The sequence below is a fragment of the Pterocles gutturalis genome, unplaced genomic scaffold (assembly GCF_000699245.1).
Source record: "Pterocles gutturalis isolate BGI_N339 unplaced genomic scaffold, ASM69924v1 scaffold17233, whole genome shotgun sequence".
In the NCBI taxonomy this organism is placed as follows: domain Eukaryota; kingdom Metazoa; phylum Chordata; class Aves; order Pterocliformes; family Pteroclidae; genus Pterocles; species Pterocles gutturalis.
In genome coordinates this window covers 1-21637 of record NW_010123385.1, presented here as the reverse complement: position 1 = coordinate 21637, position 21637 = coordinate 1, and the positions used below count along the sequence as shown (strand labels likewise).

Here is a 21637-nt window from a genome sequence, read left to right as displayed (position 1 = left end):
AATCTGTGATCCATAAATAAGGCAAGCAACAACAATCACAAACAGCTTTAAGTCAACCTACTGAACTAGTCAAGTCCAGTTCACAACTACAGGATGAAGCTTGGGGGCTGATCAAGAAAGTCACCTCAAACAACAGATTAAAACACCCACAGGAGCTTTAAGATCATGAAACAAATTAATGAAGTTAATGCAATTAGTTCCAAACATGCAGAAATGTTTAGCCTTTAGGAGAGATAAAGATTCATATCTGGTCAAAGAGTATTTATCAAATGAGCTAATGTGGAATTGTCACTTCACAAATTTAACACCACTAGTAAACCCTACCAAGTACTGCTGCAGGAACACCAGCAGTTGTTTTACAAAATATTGGCTAAGGATTACAGTGTGTCCGCAAGCCTGTGTTTTTAGCGAAGGTGAACAAACTGGGGAGGGGTTGTTCCATGAGAACTGTATCAAGAGCTCTGATGTTGAATCTGGTCATTTCAGATGCAAAATGTACTTGCCCTCAATTTCCAGTCTTGCAAGTTAACTTACAACTATATGAAAATCAAGCAGAGTTGTTTCATTTTTAGAGGGATAATTTTAGACATAAGCTTCAGTTCAGAAAAGCAGATACATGTTTATATGTATGGATTAGGTATGTGCATCTGTATTGAACTGGTCCCACATTTGCTAGTGCAGTTTTCTTAAATACATTAACTTATATATCTTGAAAATAAATGCAATTTCAAATTGGTCAATTTGCATGATGCATGCACACATACATAAAGAACTTCTGATGCTGTACATGTTCCTGTCTATTTTGCCCTTTCTTTTAAAGCTTTTTGCTGTTGATGCCAGTATATTCTAATAAAAGCTAAGATGGTATTTCCTATAGCTCCTACATACTTTCTAAGTGTTCAATTTCATTTTTTATTCTGAAAGGCTTTCTGAAAAATACGTAATAATAATTCATGGCTATTTTGCATCCCAGAGACATGACCAGGATTTGCATTACAAACCACATTATCTCTGAGTGTTTTGCAGTAACTAAAACATAAGTATTTATAATCATACCATCTTGCTATCATTAATTGATAACACAAGGCTTACTATAGGAACCATATAAATAATAATATTATTCTCAGTTGATTTTGTATAAAGAGTAAAAGGTTAAGTTACCACTGCTATAGGTCAAATTTGTGTATCATGAAGTGAACAAACAGAGGCTGCCTCACGTTCTATTTTCAAACGAAAAAGTGGTATGTCACCAAGAACCCAGAAAAACATATTGCATTGCTTTTCTCTTTCCTATTTTGCCAAACTTCACAATGTACGTTACGATATCGTGGAATCAACATGAAAAAAGACTATTTTCTGCAGGGCAAAGCCTTTGAATATACACACACCAAGTCCTGTGTAGGACTGCTTTTATAAGGAGAGGGTCGACAGAACACCATCTGGAAAACATTAATAAATCAAAAATAGTTTAAACTCATGACAAGTTTTTGGTGTTTAAGCATAACATACTCAGGAGGTCATGAGTTTTCTAGGGAACCTGGTGATCTTGCGCAAACATGTATTGAAGTCAGGGAAAACTGCACAAAGTCAGTGACAGAGGGGACAACAATCTAAGCCTACTCAGTCAGTGACAGTGAGCATTTCAAATGGCATTGAGATGTTCTCTTTAATTGAAAAACAGCCCATTATTGCACACTAACAACTAACCAACTGTGCTGTAAGATGAGACGTGACTTTACCATGCAAGCTGTGGCCTATCACAATCACTGAGTTGCATATTGCTTCAGAAGAAACTTCCAGTTTCCTTAGGAATTATGATACCAAGGCAAAGCTGAACACGTCTCTCCTGCATCGAAGATGTGATGCTCTGGCCACTGACTCTATGCCTACTTTAAATGGAGTCCAGCTGTCTCCATGCAGATTCCAATGGCACAGAAGAGCACTCAGCACTTCACAGGAGACATATAAGTACTTCACAGTATCAGGAGCCTAAAAGGGAATGTTTTGTCTTCAAATACCTCTCTTCCTCTTCTTAATACAAAACCTGTTATTTTTAAAAAATTGTCGACAATCAACAGGATGGATGTGTTGCATTTAGGTTAGTGTGAGGACTGTGTGTGATCTATCAAGTTTCTTTCGTTTCTGTGCCACTATTTTACTTCTTAAGTGGGGACAAAGAAATATATTGGTGGCTCCTAATTTAATAAATAACACCCAGTAGAATCCAAGATGTGAATTTATGTACATGTTTTGTTTAATACGTCTTGCTACGAATCATGTTTTCAGCACAGAAGAACACATTTTTAAAACAGAAGCTTTGGCTTTCTAATCCTGCTTGTTATACTCTGGTTTATGTCAGTCACATATTTTTTCTGGATCAAGAACCTTTAGATTGCTGCCTCTTGATTTTTACATCTTGTTTTGTTGCAGTTGGCTCATTGTGTCTGCCTTTAAGTTTTACTCTTGTATTATGTTTTCCATGACTCAGCCTGAGACATGATTTATGTGGTCCAGAACAAGGGATGAATGGAAGTAAAAAGAACGGGTGAAAGATGGAACAGGAGACTAAAAAGGAAGAGCAGAAAAGACCAAGCAAGTAGAGTACTTTTAATATGAAGCCTTGCATTTTCATCTCCTTATTGAAAATGAAGGATCAAATTATGCCTTTGAACTGGATCAACTGTGCTGAAGTTCTTTCCCAGTGATGTTAATAACATAATTTCTGTTAATTTAAATAGATTGAGATTTCATTTCAGCTAAAAGCAAAACCACAGTAGCTAATGATGTGTGATGTTCAGCTTGACTTGGTTTTAGAGCTCAGATTTTCAGTATTTTCTGAAATTTGGGCTTGTTTTATGTGTCTTGGCATGTTATATGTGGGAGTAGGGACCATCCATTGAATGAACTAGAGACTGCAATCTCTCACTAGAATCATTCTGGTTCAAACGGGCCTCTAATTCCATACCTCCTCCTAGCTGGTGTGTGCTGCTCTTCCATCAACCCTTGGACAGCTTTAAGTTGTGTGCCAGAAAAATAAGCAAGTTCTCCTATGTTTGGACAAGCATATTTAAGTTCCAGAAGATGTACTGTTTGCTTTTTTCTTCTAAATGACATTGTCGGAGGCACTGACTGGATTTTTAAAAAATGTGTTACAATGATTATGATAATTAACTGAGGATTGCTAGCCAGCTCAGAGCTAAAAATCACAGAATGGTTTGGTTTAGAAGGCACCTTAAAGATCATTGAGTCCCACCCCCCCTGCCATGGGCAGGGACACCTCCCACTAGCCCAGGTTGCTCAAAGCCTCATCCAGCCTGGCCTTGAACACCTCCAAGGATGGGGCATCCACAGCTTCTCTGGGCAACCAGTGCCTCCTCTTGTAGCAGAACTAATTTAGTACGACATCAATGCACTGTGGAACTGATAAAGTTTTTTTTAATACAATTGTTGACTTTGAATTAACATGCTTAAGTGATGAAATCTTCTGAAAAGTAGTATATTAATGAAAAATGAAATGTAAAGAACATGTAAAAAATGTAAAAGAGCATTTTAAGCAATGTGCTTAGACTAACTCCTGCCTAACACCAAACACCAAAATGTTCCTTCCCATTAATACTTGCCAAAGACATTTTTTAAAGCAGTATCATTTGGTAAACCTGCTGTGGAATAAGCACTGTAGCATCCATTTCTGTAGCCAGGATGCAGCATGTTTCCTATCAAAATGAAATTTTAATATGCTTAAAAAAATTGCAAAAATCCTGCATAAAATATTTTCAAACAAGGTAAGCCCAAAATGATGAGCAGTACTTTTAATGAAAGCATTGTTAAACAGCTGAGGTTTCTGTTTCCAAATTTTTGAAGGATCGAAAGTTTAAGTGGTTTGCATACTATCACAACTAAAGCAATCACAAGAAAAAAATAATTTAGAAGTAAAATTAAAAAAGCCTAATCTAAAGATAGAAATCCTGATTATTTCTGTTGCTGTTATAGTTTGAGTGACCCAAATACTTGATTAAATCACAGCAGGTAAGTCACACTATGTGATAGGAAACAAAATAATTAAAAGCACATTCTCTGTAGATAATGCGAAGAAAAAATAGAGTAATCAGCTAAATTAGAATATATTTATCTTCATGTATGTAATTGTAGAAAATGCCTTAGGCTGGCTTCAATTAGTCATGCTTTTCATAAAAGTCTGGAAATGACAAGATCCCTTGACAATTCTGAAATGATGAAGTTATGCCCAGTAGAAGAGCAATCTCAAAACAGATTTGATCTCAGATTCCTCTCTGGAACAAGGCATGCATTTCAATGAACTATTCTTCTTCAGGGCTCTACTTACCTATTCTCACTACGGTGCTGCCTCTAAACAGCACCTCATTTTGAGAGCTGCTGTGTATCCGTAACTTCAGCTGAGAACTTCAGGAAAATAAAGGTCTATAATTTTGCCATCTTGTGTGAAGTTACCAAGTCACTTAATCCTTCTGTGCTACAAACAGGAAGCTGCTTGTGCATCTCAAATGTATTTACACCCATAGCATCAGTATATGGATATGGTCTCATTGAGGGTAAAATAGGTGAGGTACTGTTATTTTTCTTACGTCTAATTTCACCCCATTATCTAGTGTACTGACTCACACATTCCCAGCAGAATGATTAAAGACAAGTCAGAACTCTGTAAATATCAGAAACAGCAATCTTCAACATACTAAGTTTTTTTTTCTTGCAGCAATATTACTATCAGGTGAAAACATTCCCAGCAGAATGATTAAAGACAAGTCAGAACTCTGTAAATATCAGAAACAGCAATCTTCAACATACTAAGTTTTTTTTTTCTTACAGCAATATTACTATTAGGTGAAAAGAATTAATTTTTATTTTCAAAGTTCACAAAGTCTTTATCTCCTAATGAATAAAAGTTTTGTACAAAGTTTTGAAGATCTCTAGGTTTAAGAGTTGTAAATTTTATAGCTTTCAAATTATTATTTTTAAATTATTTTCCAAATCCTACTAAAACCTGGTTAAATTAGTGCTTAGCCCCCATATCAAATGGTATAATATTATTTTTAAATTATTTTCCAAATCCTATTAAAACCTGGTTAAATTAGTGCTTAGCCCTCATATCAAATGGTATAACCATCTACTAATGTGCTTAAATGAGGAAAACAAAGGGTTTTCCAGTTGAAGATATGTCATTACTGATTACATAAATTATTTAAATTCATAACAGGATTCCTCATCCTCAGGTGTCTCAATCACTATCAAAGGAATTAGACTCTGGAAACACATTGGCTTTACACTGTCATAAGAAATACTGCAGAGATATGACAGCCCAATGATAATTCTAATTCTGAACTTGTGTAAGTTCTGTTAAGATAAAGAGAGGGAAAGAAAAAAGGACAAATGTGCACACTACAGAGAAATAAGTTAAAAAAAAAGAACAAAGAATCTAGACACTTCTAAAGAAACAGTTCTCTTTCAAAGTTACACTCCAATAAGAAAAACTTGCTTGTTGGTTTCAGTAATTATTATTCAAGTTAGGAGTGGTAGTCATCTTTTGTAAGAGTGTGGAGTATTAATGACAGACAGTAAGAAACTTTTTTTTTTTTTTCAGAATCTGCAGTTAAATGCCACTTGTTTTGGCCAATTCATTATAATTTAATAATAATATGGAATCATAGAATAATTTTGGTTAGTAAGGTTCTCTGGAGATCACATAGTCCAGCCTCCCTCATGCTCAGAGCAGGGCTAACTTCAGACATTAGATCAGTGTGCCAAGGGCCTTGTGGAGTCAGGTTTTGAAGGCCTCCAAGGTGGAGGTTCCAAAGCCTCTGAGCAGCCTGTGCCAGCATGCGACCGCTCTTGTGGAGAAAAATTCATTCCTTGTGTCCAACTGGAATCTCTCCTGATGCACCTTGTTGACTCCTTGTCCTTTTCTGGCACATCTCTGAGAAAATCCTGGGTCCTTCTCTGCAATAATTATTAAGGTAATGGAAGACTGCTATTTAGTTCCTCCATAGCCTTCTCTTCCCTAGGTGGAACAAAACCAGTTCCTTCGGTTTTTCCTCATATGTTCTATGTGACAGTGTCCTGACCTTTTACTTTAGTGGCAAACACAATAGATTAGAACAGAATAGAACAGAACTGAATAGTTCAGTTGGAAGGGACCAACAATGACCATCTAGTCCATCTGCCTGACCACTTCAGGGCTGACCAAATGCTGATGCATGTTATTAAGGGCATTGTCCAAATGCTTCTTAAACTCTGACAGGCTTGAGGCATTGACCACCTCTCTAGGAAGCTTGTTCCAGTGTTTGACCACCCCCTCGGTAAAGAAATACTTCCTAATGTCCACTCTAGATCTCCCCTGATGCAGCTTTGACACGTCCTGTCACTGGCTCGCAGGGAGAGGAGCTCAGCACCTCCCTCTCCACTTTCCCTCCTCAGGAAGCTGCAGAGAGCAATGTCACCCCTCAGCCTCTTGTTCTCCAAACTAGACAAGCCCAGAGTCCTCAGCCACTCCTCATAGGACATTCCTTCCAGCCCTGTCACCATCTTTGTTGCCCTCCTCTGGACGCATTCAAGGACCATCAAATCCCTCTTAAACTGTTGGGCCCAGAACTGCGCACAGTACTCAAGGTGAGGCTGCACCAACACTGAATGCAGTGGGACAATCACCTCTTCTGACCGGCTGGTGATGCTGTGTTTGAGGCACCCCAGGATGCATTTTGCCCTTTGGCTGCCAGGCCATGCTGCTGACTCCTGTTGAGCCTGCTGTCGATCAGCACCCCCAGATCCCTTTCTGCAGGGCTGCTCTCCAGACACTCCTCTGGATTTTCTCCAGTTTGGTGATTTCTTTCTCTTATTACCCTATTCTAGTATTCCAGGTGTGTCAGCCCACCTCCCTTGATACGCTGGCTACATTCTTGCCATACAAAAAATAAGGCAGAATGAGAAAGAATGTTCTAATTTGTTAAAGTGAAAAAGATTTACCTGTTCTCCAATTATCCAGTGTTGGTACTCTGGACTTAACAGAGACAGTAGAAAAGAAGTGCCTAAAGGGACTTTGTTATAAATGTACTTCCAGTGTCAATGAATTAGAGCTATTAAGTGGATTTTAACACAGCAGATATGATGCATTACTAGTAAAAGCTGAGCAAAGTCCAAAGGAAAAAAAAAAAAAAAAAAGAAAGATTTTTCATTGTTGTTTTTCTAAGGATTGGAAAGTTCTCAATTATACCTAACAACTTTAAGCTATTTTAAACCTAAATTTGACAGAAATTTAAGAAGAAATAGACTATTTGGAGCACCACTGCATAGATTACGCCAAGTTGAATTGCATGAAATGTGACAATGGCAAAATATTTTCTTTTCATGGTTAGTTACGGATATTTTCTTGGATCAGAAGTCACAGTACAGGGGGCAAAAACAACAAAACACACTTTCCTTTTCATTTTTTCTTGGTGTAATGGCTTCATTATATCAGATATATCAAATTAAATCCGAAGTCCAACTTGTAAGTGGCTGAACAAAATTACAGTATTCTTATGGATGCTAAGCATAGGTTTTATATATTTCCTGCTAAGTCAGAGTATAACTATGAAAGGTGTTTCAAAAATAAAAAAACCCCTGCTTTACAAATGCCTGCTGAAAACATTTTAATCAGAAATCTGTCTTGTAATACTTCTAACATTAAGACAATAGTCAGTAAGTGGTGACCTTCAAACCAGTTTCCAGTGGCAGTTTTCCTAGAATTTAAGAAACTGCGATAAAAAGAAACTGCACATCTACATTTTAGCAGCCTACTGCTTGCAGGACAGAGATTTCTACAGGGCTGACACTGGAAGAGTTTTCCAAAGGAATTTAAGCCATTGACAATTGCCTTTTATACTTATTAGAGCCCTTGAAAGTTGGATTTTCAGCATCTGCTTATCTCTATGAAAAGTCCCAACAAGGAAACCTAAGCGTGACTTCTGGTAGCCAAGGCATATTACAAAACCTGACAGAATGTATCAGTGGTGTCTCCAGTTGACAAAAGGCAAGATCTTACAGAAATACTTTAACTTTGAGAGACTGGGGAGAAGAAAGAACTGGAGGGGAAACTGAAGAGGAACTGAAAGGCTTTGAGGTAACATTTATTGATGGTTTTGGCTAGTTCTGACATATGGCCCTACCTCTTTCTATCCAAGAGTGATGACCATTACTGATATGAGCATGTACACCAAGCAATGGGAAGATTTCAGTATCAGAACAGCAGTTGTGAGGGCAATTTCTGGAGAGCGGACTCAGCAGAATAGCCCTAGGAAATATGGATTTGGCAACAAATCCAAAAGCTTTAGGAAACTGGAGGAGAAAAAACTACCATGAGAATAAAGATTTGTCAGCTTCTTACACATATTGTCAGGGCAGGAAAACTTACAGTCTCAAATGCTTAACTTCACAGGTGAATTTTCACTTAACAATGCAAGGAGAAAGGACACTTGCAGTCATAGTTTATTTAGGTTTATTGTCAAACCTGGTTTGACACCAGTTCTGCAGGCTATCAATATTAGCAATGCTAAAAATCCTTGATTTCTCTGGATGAAAAATACTGAAGTACAGCTTCTGCTGTCAATCAGCAATACTTTTAAAGGGGGTTAGGAAAACTTCTCAAAGAAGATTGAATTGGTACTTCTTAGTGCAAAGCTTATGTCACAGAATGACTGGCAAGTCAGCCAGCCAGTGGTCATTCAACCCTGCTGTATATCATCCATTTGATGGGACAGCAGACACATTGAACCAACCCAGGAACCTCTCCAGGAACAAGCTATCCACCTACTCACTGACCTCCCTGCTAATGTTTAAGTATTATTTATTGCTATTAGTTGGAAATGTAATTCTGTAAACAGTTCTCCCTAACAAAAGTCTCTCCTTTCTTTTGTTGAACCATTTGTTAGGTCTGCTAGACAAAGAGCAAATGGAAAGCATTTTGGTACTAGAGATGATGAAATACAGAAGACAAGCCAGTCATGACAACGGCCCATCTAGTGCAGTATTCTGTTTCAAGCAATGGTCCTAAATACATATCTAGAATGAATAATAACAAGGGAAACAGGTATGATATTATCTCCAGTTCACTTTCAGCCTACAGTTATTTTAAGATCAGTTGACTTCCTAAGTCAGATGTAATTTCACTGGTTTAAACACCACTGTAGCTTTTTTTCTTCACTTATAAATAAGCAGTAATACAGAGAGGCATCTTCAGAAATGATGCAGAGGTCACTAGAAATCTAAGTTCTTTCAATGCTTATTGATGTAGTCTCAGAGCTGTAATCTGTGATGTGTTCTTAAGAACTGAGTTTGTCACAAATGGTTTCTGGATAGATAGAGTGATCATATATGCCTCACATATTAAACACCAGATGATCCAAATTTGCCAATGATTGCATGCCTGATGTCATTGTTATAAGATGCTTTTCTACTTGTTCTCTGTCAACAAAGGACTAAACAAAAGTTCTCAGAATTAATTTTGACATTGTAGTAGGACGTTTGTACTTTATGCATTTTATGCACGTATACAGACACTTATGCATATACAGATAGACCATGTATATATATACACCTGTCTATGAAGATACCAGTTTTCCAGAAGAGTATCAATTTGTTCAGACTCCTTGCAGAGCTAGTTATCACAATTACCCTATCTGACTCATTACAGAAAAGAATGGCTTCTCATTCCATAAGTTTTTTTACATCAGTTCTCTTCGGATTTTCACCTTATAGCCTACTGCTTTTAACAAATTCCAATGTTGATTGACATAACTTATTAACTAGTATCAAGTAGCAAAACCACTGCCTGCCTGGATCACCATTAGAAATGTCTAGCATCTTCCAAACTGTTTATGTGAGGAAAGCAGATCAATTTTCAGAATCTATGACTTTGTCTACAAAAAGTCTGTTTTCTGATAGGTCCTATTTCTGCCCTACAGGTCAGTACATGTAAATCTTCAACAGGAAAATTAAAAAGTCCAAACAAATAAATAATTTGGTGAAGAGTTCAGGAGCACTTCAATATAATGTGAAAACATGATAGGAGAGGTAGAGTAACCTATAAATGTATCTTAGATGTTATTGGCAGAAATTCTGAAAGGAATCTGAAGCTGCAACAGTAGCTTTAAAACAATCTTTCCAATATATTGCTAGAGTTCTGTACCAAGGATAAAAGGCATGTGTTCTAGATCAATCTTAGGTCAAGCATTTAAAGTATTTATTTCCATTTAAAGTTTTAGCCATGATTTTTATGTACAACTGTGCAACACATAACCTTTAGATGTCATATGCTGTCCACCTTGAGTAAGGATGAGTTCTATCTTTGCTACCTGGCCTTGGCACCAAGTGGTTGAATTTCTCTTAATCTAGTATCTGTGCTCTTAAAAAATAAATCTGCCATCCCAAAGGACCGAAGGCCACTGCCCTAAAGTAGGATCTAATGTATTTTAAGCTGCCTCACAGGCATAAAACACCTTCCTATGCAAATTCAGTCAAGATGCAACATTACTATTGAAACTATTTCCCTATGTCTTTGATAGCAAACAAAAAAATCCTTTCCTCATAATTTTATGGGAGATGTTCTGCTAAAAATAGGTATACAGTGACTTGCAGTAGATACAATAACAGCACAACCTTGAAAACTGATATAAAGAGTTTAAAATTTCAGCATGTTAACAGGCATTTAATATATCAGATCTCTTGACTGGGTAGTTAGGGTAGCAGTAGCAAGATTGCAAAGCCACCTCTATGGCTCCAGACCACATTTAGCTACTTTTACCCTTTTAGAATGTCATTTCGAACACATTCATGAATCATGTCAGTGTTTCCTAATTGCTTATATATATTATAATCTGACTCATTTCCCCAAGTACTAATTCAAATTTTTTTTTTTTTTTTTGGTTTGAGCAGCAGCAGGGTAGGTTTGCTGCTTGAACTATTATACTTGGCAAATTCTTTGTTTTCTTAACAGGAAACCCAAGAAATTTAAAGTGAAACTTTCCTCTTCTTTGTGTTTGGCAACCATTCTCACATTTTCCATTTATGCTAAATTAATAGACTTTGGTAGAAAACCAAGTTCAATTTTTACAGCCTATTTCAGAAAACATTGTGATATTTTAAATATACTTTTGTTTGGCCAAATTATATATGTTAGTCACAACAACTACTTAATTTGTTAGTAATTGCATAGCTTTATTTCAAAAGGACCAACACTTAAAAATTATCAACACTTATGCACCTGATACATTGTTACTCAGTAAACAGTTCTTAATGACTTTAGTTTCTACTCATATGACTAGTTCTGCACAACGGCTGAGTAAATACTGCTTACTCACATGAGAACATGTAGGCCTGCGTACAAATGTTTGGAGGTTGAGATTCCAGCTGACTCCAATGGGAAATTGCTTCCCAGTGTTTCCCAGGGCATATCCATCAAGAAATTTAAGTTGAAATAAATTCCCAGTGTTAATTTAAAGTCCATTAGTTAAAGAATATTAAACTCTAATGCACGTGGACTTGTGTATTTAAGAAAATGCATCTTCCATTTATCTTAGATTTATACTATACAATGTATATTTACCGGTACTGGAAACTGTGTTTTAGAAAACATCTGGAAAATGTGTTGATAATGCAGCATTTTAATAAATGAAATACTTTACATCTTATCAGATGGAAAATCTTTAGTTTAAAAGCAGTATGTTGTACATGTTGCTACGTCAGTGCAAGGACTCCTAACTGAGTGCCTAATTAGCAGGGCTTCTCTTTCAACAGAAGAAACAGTCCCATTTCAAGCAATGTTTTCTACAGTCCAGTTGAACTATAATCAATCCATATTGGAATTTTTTCAGTATCACTGAGATAAACACATGAGCACTAAAAGCCTTTTAGTCCTAAGCATTTATGGAGTAGAGCCACATCTAATATATTCATTTTAATGCTGCTACCAGATTCTTTTTCTATTCCTGTTCTCTTCTGCCTTTTTATATTCCTACTTCATTTTTTCTATAGTATTTAAAAGGGATTATGTAATATGATGTTCTGGTGAATGCAGGACCTTTTCTACTCCCTAATAAATATTCAAAAATACTTTGCATACATCCTGTCAACAAGTCTGTGAGATCATAATGGGATGACTTATGAACATTCTTCTTTCCTATGCTGAAGTATAATCTAGTCAACTGGATGGAAAAGCAAATTGTCCTGACATGTTTATATTAATGCATATTTAAGTGAGAATGAGAAAGAAATAGTCAAATTTATGTTAAGGACTCCTAAAGGCTTAACAGCATCTTACTAAGTACATATGTCAGCTTTATCAAATCCTCCTACTTCTAACACGTTCTGTGGGCTCAGCACGGTGCCCATAATGCTCGCGTATGTTATGAGGGATTACCTCCAAGAAGTTCACCATCAGTACTACACTTTGTTCAATAAAACTTTACATCTGGTTTTAGGATGACAGAAGGCTATCTGTCTGAAATTTGCATTACAAACCTTTAGCTTCTTTTGACATCAGTAACACTGACTATAACAGCTTCCAATAACCTGAAACAATCTGCAGAGTGTACATATTCCTGGTTCTCATCTTCCTGTGTCAGGTACAAACAAATTTCTCTAATTTATTTGGACAGTTTTAAATAAATGACAATTTCTTTGCACCAAAAAAAGCACTCATCTAATCAGAGGCTTATTTGAGAATATCTGTGGCAGTATTTCCTCCTTTCACCCCAATGATTTTAAGTTTTAATCAGAAAAAGGTAACTTTATTTCTTTTCCATGCTTTTGCTTGATGAGACAATACATTGCAATTCAAGACCTTACAAGAATTATTGAAGGCTGATCTTATGACATGATGGAAGTCCACCTGAAATCCGCTAAGACTGGTACAATTATCTCCTCAAACATCTCTCTTGATTGCAGAGACATGATTATTTCTATCTTTTCCATTATAGATACAACTGTCTGATGTGTTTCACATTAAAAATGTTTGAATAGCAGTGTCTAGCATCCCCTGCTAGGTTATTAATATTATCTTTTCCCAGCAGGCAATAGATCTGATGGTAGCTGAAGACTCCAAAAGGACAGACCTACTTGTGGGATTAACAATGTCTAACACATGATGGAGATCAAACATGTCACTAACGGACCATCATATAGATGGTTAGCAACCAGCACCACCTGAGCTGAATTACAAAATGGCAACTGCAAAACTGCTTCCTCAATATCATTTGTGTTCTGGTAGCCACATCGAGGAAACAATATTTTTTAAAAGTCTGTGTATTAGGCCTTCAGATTTTCAAGTCAAGATCAATATCCTGTGTCTGCCTTATCCTGTGTCCTAGTAAAATGCTCCTCTGTGTTTGAAAGGCAGTTTTACCAACTCTCTGATGGGTAGCATCAATAAATTCTGATACCTACCTGGACATACTCTGCAACAGAAAGTAACCTTTGGAGGCAGAAGAAATCACCACAGAGACATCCAAATACTCCAAATGTCTTAGGGCAACTCTACAGAGACAGGTACGAGCAAGTTTTGGCCATGCTCAGAGCTGACAAGACACAAACCAGTGCTATTTTGGAAGCCAGTAGTGTACCCTCTTGTGACTTGCCATGTTCAGATTCATGCATTCCATAAGCAGGACAAGCTTATATTATTGCCTAAATATATTATATGTATGTTTCAGGTAATGAATTAAACTTCTGGGTAAGGTAAAACATGACTTTTTTCCTCCCTTGGTCCCAAGTCCTGACTTAGGAAGAAGGCTGACAAGTTAATGGGCTGCTATAGATGAAACACGAGGACCACCTTAATGCTCAAGAGGAATACAGGAATACACCATGAGAAACTGTAAGAAGCTGTGGTCATCAGAAGTTAACCATCTCTAACACCTTGGGCTGCTGTTATGGGCAGGTTAAAAATACCATGGGATTCAAAAGAAAGAACTGATATTAGTTCTGGTATATTATATCTGTGAAGCACACTAAAAAGACACACACATTTGCAGTAGTTCTGCCAGTCAAAATTAAAAACTGCCAACAATAACTGAGAAGATAAAACACAGCTTATGTCATCTTGTGTATAGACACTGTCTAGGGGATACTGAAATGAATGGGAACATCTTATGGAGACCTTATACAGTGCTTTTAAAAATTAGACTTAATATATACGTGTGAGTACATTTTAAATTATGAGAAGTATAAGAATAGTACAAAAGACAGTCAAGGACATATTTTAGTAATATGCTGCATTGTTTGGAAAGCTGAGGAGGCTTCACTGGAGGCTACATGACTTCCAAGGCTCCAAGGATACATACTGGCAGAACACTTAAATATGTCCCTATGTCTTAACTACATATTAAAAATGAGTATTCTGATTTTGAATCAGAAACAGTACATATATAATAGTCTTATATCAGATTGAAAGTATCAGTAAGACACACTTCAGCAATAACTATTTGAATTTGAGAAATTATTTTCAAATATATAGCGTATTTCTTCTTCCCATTACATGAACTTTATGGAAATTTTTCCTATGTAGAAAAAAGTGATTTTTAAATTCTTCATCAATGAATTAGTGCTACTTGTAAATTTAATGTATTCTATATATTCTACAGATTTGCAAGAATGTATTTCTTACCAGTGGGGATAATGATAAAATTGCTGTAATGACAGGAATTATTATGACAGTGCAGAGATCTGAACACAACCAGAATTAATATATGACAATCACAACAAATCTTTCTGTGTCTACACCATTGGTAGTATAGCACGAATGGAACTGAATCAAATTTTTATGCAGACAATTTATACATTCTACTGAGCAATATATTTAATAAATCAAACAAAATTTATTTGTATGTAATTATTCTATGACCTGAGAAATATCAGAAAGAGAGCAGGCAAAATGGTAATGTTAATCGCATGCCAGGAACATGTTTTATCAGGTTTCCTTTTAGCTCTTAAACAAGATGTAGTAAAAACAACAACATTCTGTCAGAGTATATGTTCACTCCTTGCTTCCTGGATTAAATATGCTTATTCTATGCCACATTTTTATAGTTTTCAATTCCTATACTTTAAATCTATTAAACAATGTCAAGTTGAATTTTCCTCAAAAACTGCTGCAGGTTAAGAAAAAAAAATAGGACAGTAGAATATTTGAGGGCTAACATTTATGTCAGCTAATTAATATGGATCAGTTGTGGTCTGCAAGGATTTTTAAAGTGCATGCTTGTTAGAGATAAATATAGACCAAGGATCTGATTTTGTTTCTTCTCAAATTGATAGCAAAACTCTTACTGATTCCAATACAAGTATAGTCTACCAGTTTTGTAGGCCTGACAGATGAAACAAACTTTTGTGCTCTTGCAAAATGTTACTTGTCCCAAATTGAGCATAGCCCAAAATACAGATGTACAACATAAGAAATAAATTATAGCTGCAACATCATATTTATTGTTCTGTATTCTCTTCACTTGGTAAGGGAATGAGATTTCAAAAAAAAAAAAAAGGGAAAAAATAGTAAATTTGTTTGGTTAGCAAGTTCTATTTAATTGAGTTGGTAAGAAATCAGCCCATATTCAAAACTGGACACCCTCTAATCTAGAGGATATAACACCATTTTCTTGTTTTTAAATATTAATATTTAATTATTTATTCTCAAAAGAGTGCCTGTTAACACACAGAATTTGGTTATTTGAACATAGTTCTAGATCATAACAAAAACAGGCTACCAAATGGACAACTGTTCAAAGACTTTTATGCAAAAAGATTAATTCTTCCTACGTTCGACCCTGACGTGGCTGGATTTCTCAGTAAATTCTCTTTCATGGAATGACAGAGTAACTCAGATTGGAGCAAGATCATCTAACATAACCTCCTACTCAGACTAAGTAATCCAAGGCTTTGTCCTATTTGGACTTCAAAACTTCCAGGAATAGAGCCTTTCTGTATGAGAAGCATGCTTGGTAAACAGAAAAAGAACAAACGTATCTTAACCATGCCTATCCTTGAAAGGCACTTATAAAATGTCTCTTTCCAATGAAACCTTATGTAGAAGTAAACAAAAATTACCTTATGCTTCGTATCAACAGCTGGTTTCTGTCATCATAAGTCTTACCTGTTCGTAATGTTTCAGCATCAAAGACATCCTCCTTGAAGAAAGCTCTAAGAGACAAAGGACTTGCACTGCAGTCGTCTGACAGTTTCTCAACAGCTTGTCTAAACACAGCAACCAAGTCATGAAGAGGTCCATCTAAATCAAGCTGAGAAGCAGACGGTGAAACCAAGCTCAGACGTACGGAGATTGATGCACAAGATGCAGAACTAGACTCCACAGATTCACACTCAATTTGGAAGCCCTCTGACAACGTCTTCATTGCAAAATGTTTTCTTTGGAGTGGATCATCAACTACTGCAACAACATGCCATTCAATGGCAGCATCTCTGGGTAGGTGAGATACTACAACCACTGCAAGCAAGCCACACACTGCAGTTACACCATGATATGCCTCTGAATCTTCAACCTAAAAGATAAACAAAATATTGTATGTATTACACAGGTAGTAGAAATTAATGTTGCTCATATTCAGCTGATACATTCAACAAAGTATGTGCAGTACAGTTATTTCATGGAGTCTGTTTTCCCCCTAAATTTTCTTTCCTATTGAAAAGTCATCTTGGGCAATTATGAATTTGTCTGACAGTTAATATCTGCTCATTTTTGCAATCTCAAACTACGACTATGCCTGTACCATTTAAAAAATGCTGATCAGAATGTATTTTTCACTCATTTTGCAATTAAAAAAAAGGTCTTTTTGCAACCAGTAACTTTTGTCTGTACCATTTGTCTTTGAAGAATACAAATGGTATAAACTACAAAAACTACAGAAATGAGTTAGTAAAGCACGTAAGATTTATTTTAAAATTTGGAGTACTGAAGATACAGTTCAGATACAGCAAAGATACAGTTCAGATAGTTCTGAACCACAGAATGATCTTGAACAAACCATCTTAGAAGATAAAACGTGTTTTCTTAACAGCAGAGCTCATTTAGAAAGTATATTTAAATTGTTTTCACATCAACCAGCACATCTAAGCAGCTAAGTTGGTAAGCTAATTCTGAGTAACCGAGTTCATTTTCTTATGATGGTATTAAAGAAGTGGGACAGGCTTTCTGCTTACTTTTTTTAATAAAAATTTTAGTATAAATTGCAGTGTAGCATGTTAACAGGTACAAGAAGTGAATATAATGTTTCAAAATACTGAAATGCTCTACCATGAGACAGAGGAAGAAATTGTGAATTTGTATCCATTTCAACCCAAATTAATTGTACCTATTGCATTAAATAGCATTACCTTTGAATCTCAACAAACCTAAGATGAGTTCACTAAATAATTAACTTGTCCCTGCACTCTTGCTGTGTACGCAATCCTTTTTCATCTGAATACTAATGAAAACAACCTTAGAGCTTTGAACTAGGAACAATACGTTGTGGAGGGCTAACCCTATGCAGCAGCTAAGTGCCACACAGCTGCTTGCTTACTCCTCCGCTCCCCAATGGCACAGGTGAGAAAAACTGTGGATCAAGTTAAAGACGGTTTACTAAGTCAAGAAAAAAGGGAGGAAGAAAGCAGAAAAACAAAACAAGCAATGCAAAGGCTATTACTCACACCTCCCCACCAGCAGACAGATAACCAGTTAGACTGTGAGCAATGGCTCTCCTCCCAAGGACCCTCCCCTCAGTTTTTATGGTTGAATATGATGCCATATAGTATGAAATATCCCCTCAGTCAGTTGAGGACAGCTGCCTGGCTGTGTCCCCTCCTCACTTCCTATGCACCACCAGCCTACTCACTGGCAGGGCAGCATGAGAAACAGAGGAAGCCTTGACACTGTGTAAGGACTGCTCAGCAATTTCTGAAAACCCTGGTGTGTTATCAATGCTCTTTTGGTCACAAATCTAAACCATAGCACCATACAGGTTGCTATGAAGAAAGTTAACTCCATCCCAGCCAAAACAAGTACATGCATCTAGGTCTGCTGTTACCTTATACTTAAATTCATATACTCATATTCCTATTATGTATAAACCAAGGTCTATTTATGGAAAGCAACCCCATTTTATGATATACATACTCTCAAAAAGTACGAATTTACATTAATTTATCAGGTCTTTGAACACCTTTTTTTACAACTGTTCAAATAGTTGAACAGCTGAAATGCTTATTCTGGCCAGAAGATTTTTTTTCTTACTTTTTCCTCCATTTTTATTGAGACACTATATTAAGCATTTTTAATAGTAGTGACTTACACCATCGTCTTTGTGTACACAGATAATAACTTTTTTTATATACCAATTTGCTTACACCGCAGTATATACTGGTAATATTGTTCATTGCCTGACCTCTGAAAGGAAAAATAATAACAAGGCAATCCTGTCATTTTGCCTGAAGTCAATAAGGCCATATAACTCACAGTGCCTTCAATTCACAAGCTCAATTTTCAACCACTCGCTCTCAACTTTGAGTGGAAGAAATAATGACAGGTTACAGGCACTTTATTTCAAAATTCACTCACAAAGTTATTGACAAGCATTTTGCACAGAATATCTTTGATGCTTGACCCTCGTGAGCTATTTACATGAAAAATGCACTTACTTCTACATTAACGATAGTGAGTCTAATTCTATACCAAACGTAGCAATTGCTTTAGCATTTCTGTTTTTGATATGGGAACAAAAATAGGGATAATTTGTCTCAAATTGCAGTCACTTCAGTCATAATAAAATCTCACTGAGTACTGTTTGCTTTCAGTACTTTCATTAGGCTAGCCAGGGCTGTTATTAAGGTACCAACATATAAATGTTATATTAGCACTTAACAGAAGGAGCACAGTATTCTCCTCTAGGAGATGAATTCTAACCTTGTCAATATAATTCTCCTCTGAGTGCTGTAAAACAATTTGAAAAGATGAAATACTGGAGCTTTGCACTGAGGAAAAAAAAAAAAAAGTCATGCTCATTCAGGCTTAAAGGCCACTTTGCTGGCCCAAGGTGCTGAGGTACTGTTTATAAAAAGAAGTCTAAAGAAGCTCTCTTAGGTCACATCAAGCACTAAGACAAACTTTTCTACTTCCCTGTACTTGTCTTAGGTTGTTAAATCAATTACTCACTATTTCTGCTTGCCTTCAGCTGCCATTTAGAATATGAAGAACTACACAAAAATTAAGGCCAGGAGAAAGTACATTTCCAAATTTAACAAATAAGAATCATTCTGTGTGAAAGACTATTCATGGTGCACCTGTGCAGTACCATAGCACTCATAACCTTTAACTTCAGAGCTTGCACAAAGCACAAGTGATGGAGCCTACTGGGGACTACTAATCTTTCATCAGCTGCTAAGAATCTTACAGAAATACTTCTAACAATGACCTCTTATTTTCAAGAAATCACTGACATTTGTGTTGTACATGGATGCTGCATTTACAAGTTACCTTTCAGAAATTTACAACTGTCTTAAACAGCTGAACATCTTTATGATAGCCGGTCTAGTAAATGATGATGAATATATAAGGTCTGCTAAGAAATTCTGTTCATACGATGCTGGAATATAGAGTGAAAATAAAGAGGAATTATTTTATGACTGAGTTGCTTTTTACAATTGATTCTGCACTCTCATCAATGAGATTCAATACTTCTAGCAGACAGCTGTAATACTATGAAGAAAAACATGTTTTTAGGGTTCTTGCCCAAGGACACTGTTGTGGACTGTTCTATAAAGGAGCACAGGATTTGGCCTAGTCCTTCTTCTATATCTTCACAGTCGTGGGAAAAAAATGAGGTAGAAGAAGATACAGCTTGGTTTGTAATTCTTTAAAAAGAAGTGTCAAATAATTCTTGGGAACCTCTAAAATTCTTATTATTGAGAGACAAGAAAACTGTTGGGGCAAGCACTGTTGAAAGCAGTGATTCCTTAAAGTAGGTATGACCTCTAATTTTACAAATCTTTACAAATTTCATTAGGTGTAGGTGTAGCTGTTGTCTAAAGGTATTTGCCCTTAAACACTTATTTTCTAGCAATTGATATTCAAATGATTTTCAATCCATGGGAGAGAATCTGCCTGTTGAAGATTTGAATTTGCACCTGTTAGCTCTTCCACAGGATTTAATCCTTTCTAAGAACAAATATGGCAAGGTAGCTTTGCACCAGGAGGAGTCTGAATGTCACAGGGAAAAATAAGCCGATCATAAAGGTTCAATGGCTGACTGCTGAGATAATATGGAGATGGATGCTACTTCTGTGCTACACTTTTACGTGACCTGATTTAAAGAGGGCTGGAGAGGGAAGCCAGGTAACATCCTTTCATTGTGCAGGAGACAGCCTCTGAAAATAAATGACTCTGTAACAGTATCTCCATTCAGGAATGGATGCAAACTGCATTGTCTCAGAGACCACACTATGACAGGATTCTGATTCTGTCATGCTATGAAATGGTAGATCCCAAAACTTTGGAAAATGATTTTACATGACAGGTTATTTACCTCTAACTGAATCTCATGTTAGACTGTCCTCAAAACATGATTCACAATATTCTCCCTCTGCCAATAGGATCATCTGCTACTCAATTTATCAAAGGTGTGAAAGAAGGAGTTCCAGAAAGTTTGGAAAAGGAAGCCAAAAACCAGATTTTTCTAAATACATGTGTTGTATCTATATCATTACCTATGCTGAGAAGGACTATGAAGTCTCTAATTTTTTAATACCTCATTTTGAAAAAAAACCACAACTCAACAAAGGACTTTTCCCACCATGAAGAAAATACTAATATTCTTCTGGTGATACAATACACATTTCCATAAATGAGGGGAAAAACAGAAGGTATGGAGTAGATTCTAGGAGGACTAAGAATATGACTCTGTTTTTTACCTGACATTTTATGACACCAAAGTAGGTTGATGTCATGTTACTGTAAAGACTGAGAAGAGCGCCATGCTAAGCCAAGTAAGGTCTTGGAAAGTCATCATGTACTGGTTAGCAAAGAATCAGAGCAGTTGACAGAAGTCAAGAAAGCAAGTAAAACATTATGAATTCTTAGGAAAGGCATAAAGAACAAAGTGGGTAACATTATGCCACTGTAGAAATTATGGGTTCACCCACACCATGATTAAGATATACACCTCTGGATCTTTCACCTGAAAAATGACATATTAGACCCAGAATGTGTGCAGAGGAGGACAAAAAAGGATGATCAAAAGCTCTGGAAGGTCTGACTGGAAATGTTCTCCAGCCTTCTTAAGGAGAATATAACAGAGGTTTACAAAAATCATACATGACATAAGAAGGGTGGATAGGGATAAGAACTGATTTTTCATGCCTGTCTTTCTGTACGAGAACTACAGATGATCAAATGACATTAGTAAGAGCATGGTTTTGAAAAGAACTATGGTGGGTGACACCTGCAATTCCTTGACAGACAATGCTCTGGTTGCAAGAACTTTACAGGGATTCCAGGGGAGCCTGAACAAATACTCAGAATATAGATTCAGTGGGGATTACAGAAGAGACATATAAAAATTCTTAGTTAATTCTTAATTTATAAGAGTTAATA

General features: G+C 36.4%; 1 protein-coding gene across 1 annotated transcript in view; it reads right to left on the bottom strand.

Annotated features, from left to right (window-relative positions):
* Positions 1-16553, bottom strand: part of LOC104465000 — a gene marked incomplete at its 5' end in the record, with an annotated part of 38146 nt that extends 21593 nt beyond the window's left edge. Inside the window, one exon of the mRNA XM_010077889.1 lies at positions 16148-16553. Within this exon, the coding sequence (XP_010076191.1) occupies positions 16148-16553 (406 nt within the window). The remainder of the gene's footprint in view (positions 1-16147) is intronic.
* Positions 16554-21637: the final 5084 nt, after the last annotated feature.